The 6,229-nt window shown below is 55.4% G+C and overlaps 1 protein-coding gene across 1 annotated transcript; it reads right to left on the reverse strand.

Moving 5' to 3' along the window:
• Window positions 1–2,723: 2,723 nt before the first annotated feature.
• Window positions 2,724–3,629, reverse strand: LOC135875100 (gastrula zinc finger protein XlCGF7.1-like). Its single transcript, XM_065400079.1, has one exon. It carries the CDS (start codon window positions 3,627–3,629, stop codon window positions 2,724–2,726), a length of 906 nt encoding a protein of 301 aa, XP_065256151.1.
• Between the last annotated feature and the right edge of the window lie 2,600 nt (window positions 3,630–6,229).

Consider the following 6,229-nt stretch of genomic DNA (forward strand, 5'->3'; position numbering starts at 1 on the left):
CAGATGTTTAATATTCCCCTGTGGCATTGGGAACCCAGTAAGGATATGCCCACGGGGAGACCCAGAAAGTGAAAATGGCTAGAAACTAAAACTGACCAATCTGGTTTCATTGTCCAGGCAGAGTGACATGTAACAATGAGCAAACGGCAGAAAACTATGAAAGGAAAATTCATTTTTCCAAACCATTTCTGTTTTACTCATCTGAACGTCTGAGAGTGACACAGGCAGGAACTGTCTGTGTTGGACATCTCTTGCGTTTTATGCTGACTGCACTGATGGCCTTTTCCAGCAGCTGCCTCTCCCAGAGGAAACAGACTGAATTCTTGCCCTCCTCACATGCAGCAGAAACTTGCCTCCTTTTGGAACATTAATGAAACCTTCCCCTTCTGCCCAGAATTGTCGGGCATAGAACAGAACATCACAAACCCAACCAGAAAGGACCAGAAGAGACTAGAACAGGAGGTGGGAAATACCACAAAGGGAAAAACAGGGATGCAATTACATGCCACTGGCATAGCAACGCTCCTTGAACTGGCCTGTAACAGCAAACAGGGAGCAAACACTCCAGTGCATCCACTTGGTGATTTCTTGCTGTCCTGTACAGCAAGGGGAGCGAACAAGCTTTTTCCAACATACATGACATTTGTATGATGTCTCTCCTTGTGTTTTAACAGAATATTTTCCCACCTTCAGGAGGTCTCAGGCCTATATTCAGAATTACAGATTCACGGAATTTAAAGCCAGAAGAAATCACTGTGCTCCTCTAGTCAGACCTCCTGCACTGGCCAAGTCACAAAACGATACCCAGTGATTCCTGAAGAGGAGAGAATTATTCTTAGCTTATCTTTGCAGCTCCCTAGTTCTCCAGTTCTGGGTAAGTGACCTCACTCATGCAGATTTATCTTGTGAGGAGCGTGCCTGCCCTCAGGGCATTTAAATGGTCTCCTCTGGTATGGATTCTCTGGACTATAATGAGGTCACTCTGACAGCTGAAGCGTGTCCCAAGCTCAGAGGAGGTAAATGGGGCCCCTCCTTTGCGGATTTTCTCAGATGTCACCAGGAACATCCTCAGACCAAGCCTCTCCCACATTCAGTTCATTGGGATGGTCTTTGGGGTTTTGTGAGCCTGCTTCTCCCTGAAGGTTTTGCAGCAAGGACTATAGTCGCTTAGTCTCTGCTCCGTGCAGGGTCCCCGGTGATTTAGAAGAAATCTCTGGTCTCTGAAGTTTTTTTTTGTTTTTTTTTATTAATTATGAGGATAACACAGTTTCTCTGGGGTGGATGAGATCCTGCTTCAGGTGCCACCTTCTCTCCGGTGTGGTTTCTAGGAGAGGTGGCTGTGGGATGAAGCTTTTCCCACATATACAAAGTATTAATATTTCACATGATTCATGAGATCCTGCTTCTTTTTCACACTCATCCTTCTTGCTCCCTGGGTAAACGAACACATTCAGAGATTAATTCATGCACTAGTGGAAAATTTCCAACTACCCGGATAATGCAAACAATACTGAGCACAAATAAATAGTGCTTTACGGGCCAGCGCCAGAGCCAAACAGCCCAGAGCGAGAGCTGGGTGGGGGGAAGCCGGGCAAACATGACTGACAACTGCTCTGCAATGGTCACAAGGCGCTATTAATTCAGCCAAGGGCTGGGATGGTGCTGCCACATCTGCTTTCTCTGGGCGCACCCCTCTGCTCTTTTCACTGGCACCAGCTGCCCTCACTGCATTCCCCTAACTCAGAGCAGCTGGTACCTTTGTGCTTCCGCTATCCCAAAAGGGGCTGCAGCAGAAGCAACCAAACTGCCCAGCTGAGGGTATTTAACCAACACTCCACGGGCCGTGTCTAATTGGCAAAAAGTGAGTGCAGCTGCCCTAATCCTTAATATGGAGGAGGGGCTTACGGAGAACCCAGATCCCAGCATGCCTGGCCTCGACTTGCTCTGAGCAGCCAGGCCAACACTGTATGGAAGACCAGGGCCACCCTGTAGAAGACTGTGGCCTGCAGTGATCCCAGGGCTGAATTTTGGCCAGGCCAGAACTATGGGCTTTAAGGTCCTGAAGGCTGCAATGCTCCAAGACGGAGAGAAAGTGAAGGGAGCTGTTCCTAGTTTTCAGGGGTGCTGGTCATTCACGGCTCCCATGGGAGCCAGCAGGAGTGGGTGCTCAGCACCTCTGAAAAGCAGGCCAGCCAGGTCTGATCCTGCAAGATGTCAGGCGTCTCCAATGGAGGCTGAAGGGTAGTGACGGGACTCAGCCCTTCACAGGATCAGTCCCTACAGCAGCAGTAAAGAACTTCGCCGTGAGTTTCCCTCATTGTTTAGCTCCTCTGCTCCCACGCACACGGAGCCAAGTGAGCTGGGACAGGGACGTGGGTGGAGAGTGCCTCGCTGGAGGGCGAGGCCATCACCATGGAGCCAGGGGGCTGGGACTTCGGATTCCTTCTGGGGCTTCTACGTGGGGTGGGCATGAAGAGCACGAACCTGACTGGCCAATGGAAAGAGGAGCTGTAAAGGGGGCCCCAGAGTCAGTGCGTGAAGACAATCAGTCTCCCCTGTGGGGACTCCAGGGTGTATAAGGAGCGACTCCGGACACTCAGAACGTTCACATGGCGTCTCCGCCGTTCAGCCTCTCACGTGCAGTGCGGTCCTGGGCCCCTCCGGGAGCTCCCAGCGGAGTTCAGAGCTATCCGCTCTGTAAAGCTTTTAACACGACGTCAGGCTCATGTGAGGGCTTTGTCTCCCAGGTGGGTTCTCTGGTGCGTAGTCAGGTTTATCTTCTGCGTGAAGGTTTTCCCACACTCGGGGCACGTGAAGGGGGTATCCCCGGTGTGGATTCTCTGGTGGATTTTCAGAGAGCCTTTCTGGCTGAAGCGCTTCCCGCACTCGGGGCAGGCGAAGGGTCGCTCCCCAGTGTGGATGCGCTGGTGGGTGACGAGGCCGCTCTTGCAACTGAAGCTCTTCCCGCACTCGCCACAGGGGAACGGGCTCCCCCCTTGGTGGGTCTTCTCGTGCGTCACCAGGAACGTGCGCTGACTGAAGCTCTTCCCGCACTCGGTGCACTGGTAGGGCCTGTCCCCGCTATGGGTCCGCTGGTGGCTGGCCAGCGTCTGCTTCTCCTTGAAGGACTTGCCACAGTCGCTGCATTCGTAGGGCCGCTCCTCCGTGTGGGTCCTCTGGTGGTTGAGGAGGAACCGCTGCTCCCGGAAGCTCTTCCCGCACTCGGGGCAGGCGAAGGGCCGCTCCCCGGTGTGGATGCGCTGGTGGGTGACCAGGTTCTGCTTGAGGCTGAAGCTCTTCTCGCAGACGCTGCACTTGTAGGGCCGCTCGCCCGTGTGCGTGCGCTGGTGGATGATCAGGTTGTGCTTGAGGCTGAAGCTCTTACCGCACTCGGGGCAGATGTAGGCCCGCTCCCCCGCGTGGTTCTTCTGGTGCCGGGTCAGGCTGGGCTGCTGGTTGAAGCATTTCCCGCACAGAATGCATTTGTACTCCCGCTCCTCCGCCTGGCTGTGGATTATGAGATTTCTCTCATCGCTAAAGCTTTCGTCGCAAGCCGGAAACGCGAATGGCCTTTCTCCGGGGGGGGACGTCAGGTGAGTCATGAGAGCCTGCTCCCGATCCGCACTCATGGGACCGTCATCTCCTGGGTAAACAAACACACTGCAGATATTAACCCAGGCCCCGGGGGGAAAGAGCCATAAACACACCATTTAACACTAAACAGTCTCCTCACTGCCACTTTCAGCATCAACAGCCATTAACTCTGCCTGAAGACATCTGGGTTTTATTATTATTAACCACACCCCCGTTCCATTGATTTCTCCACTTCTGCTCGGAATAGCCCCAGTGCCGTTGACAAATATAAACTGATACAGAGATTAACGGGATCCCGCTGAAATGCAGCCTCCTCTAGGGTGGAATACAGGAGCCCTAAAACACCACACAACAATGCTACACAACAGCTGAGCACTCAAAATGAAGAATCCAATTTCAGCTGCGGGGGAATTTAAATAAGAACAGTGTAACCAATCGAGTCAAACAGGGCACTGACTCTTACCAAGTGTGCCCTGGCCCCTGTAATGACGATCAGTGATCAGGGCCTGACTGTCTTTTATACCTCACCCGAAGGACGGTAACTATAGCAACAGTGAGCGGTAGGGTGGTATTTATTCAGTACTGGAGTAGAGGGAAGAGTGACATCTGTTCAATCTCACCGCTTGTTCCTACCACATCTGTGTGTTGCTGGAAGGTCTCCAACTCTCCTCGCCTGATTGCTTAGTGGGACGGCATGATGGGATCACAGCCCAAGGTGATCTGGCTGACGGCTGGGGGGTTCCTCATTGTTTGACTACGTTGCAACCAGAGGGAAGTTGTCCCTTTGCATGAGGAGCCTTGGTATACTTAGGGTGACCAGATTGCCCGATTTTATAGGGACAGTCCCAGTTTTTGAGGTCTTTTTCTTATATAGGCTCCTATTGCCCCCCACCCCTGTCCCGATTTTTCACATCTGCTGTCTGGTCACCCTAGGTATACGCTAAAACAGCTGAATGAGGGTGCCCAAAATTTCCCCAGCAGGTGACTGCATGGAGACCCAGGAGTCCAAGTGATGAATGTCCTTTCCACAAAGTGAGGCTGGTATCAGCCAAACTCCCCCTTCATATTGCAGCCCACAGAGACAAGTCCCAGCATGCAATGGGCCAGAGTCCCAGCATGCCACGAATCAGGCCGAGCCTGGGATCAGACAGTACTGCCCGCTGGGCCCTGTGCGGCCCGTAGTGCCCGGCGCTGTGCTACACATGTAGACAGGGCAGGCAGCGTGTTACATCCCCAGCAGCCAGGACCAAACGTTCATTCGCTGAGCCACACCGCGGCCCGGCGAGGCGTTAACCTCCTTCTACAGCGAGCCAGAGGTGAAGTGACTTGCCCAAGGTCGCGCAGCCAGGCAGTGGCAGAGTTTGCACTCACTAGGAGCAGGGCAGCGGTTGACACTCCCTTGTGCCGGCAGCCTCTCGGACAGCAGGGGCCGCGCCCGTGGGTCTGCAGCGTGGGGAAGAGCCGTGTGAATGCACCGGCGTGTGCTGCCCCCCAACACCCACCCACCCGCGTTCACCCCGGTACAGCCCCGCCCCCACATCCCCGCCGGGCCCCGGCCACGCGAAGCAGCAAGTCGCGGTGCCCCTCCCACGCGCGTTTCGTTCTGCGGATCGCCCACGCGAACGCCCTTACCCGGATCCGATTTCACTCCGGCGTGGCCGCGCGCGGACACTGCCCCGGTCCGGGACCCGTAGGAGGCGCCGGGAGGTTTGTGTACAACAGCCCAGCCCGGGCTGTTCCCCGGGAGACAGGGGCTTGGTCCCGGGTGCGACTCCCCTGGCTCCCTCGGTGCAAACGGACGGGAACTGGCTGGAAGCGTCCGACCGGAGCGGAGTCTGCGGGGCCTGCCTCGGTGAGGTGCGCCGGGCTGCAATGCGGAGCTCGCTGCGTCTCGCTTCGCTTTCTCCTCGTCCGCTAACGGCAGCAGGACGCCCCGGGCGGGCAGGGGCAGGGGCCGGGGCCGGTCCCGGCCAGGGGAGGGAGAGGCGGCGTTGGGGAAGCAGGACAGGCCAGATTCACACCGCACGGGCTAGTGGCCAGGCGATGCCGGGAAAGCAGCTCGCCCTTGGCGAGTCACGCCGAGCCTGCGCCATTGTGCGGGGCTCGCAGCCTTGCAATGCATCCCTGGGAGCAGCTGGAGCACTTCCTGCAAGGGAAGGCGGCTGCCTGCGATTGCTGCAATTTCCTGTTTTATCGGGGGTGGGAACGGGCTGACAGGCCTCCGCCAGGGAGAGGAGACTGGCCAGACAAACCCCGGCCCCCAGGATCAGGCCGGAGAACAGAGCTCGGTGTAGTGTCAGAGCTTCTCTGGCCCCACAACAGAAGTTGGTCCAATAAAAGATCTCACCTCCCCCACCTTGTGTCTCTCATCTCCTGGGACCCACAGGCGACAACACCACTGCAGACACACGTCTGTCCTCTGTACGTCCAGGATGTTTTATAGTATCTGTATCCTCCCAGACCAGCCCGCTTCCCCGGGCTCAAAGACAGTCTGGTCACCGTGTGCGGATGAATCCAGAAAGCGACCTGCAAAGGGGTCAAATGGATTTGTGCCTTTTTTTTAAAAAGTGCATGATGTATAAAAAAAGGCATTTCCCCCCTCCCCCCCTTGCTTTTTACATTAGAAATGTAGGTC

This window comes from Emys orbicularis, chromosome 2 (assembly GCF_028017835.1).
Source record: "Emys orbicularis isolate rEmyOrb1 chromosome 2, rEmyOrb1.hap1, whole genome shotgun sequence".
Lineage (NCBI taxonomy): Eukaryota > Metazoa > Chordata > Testudines > Emydidae > Emys > Emys orbicularis.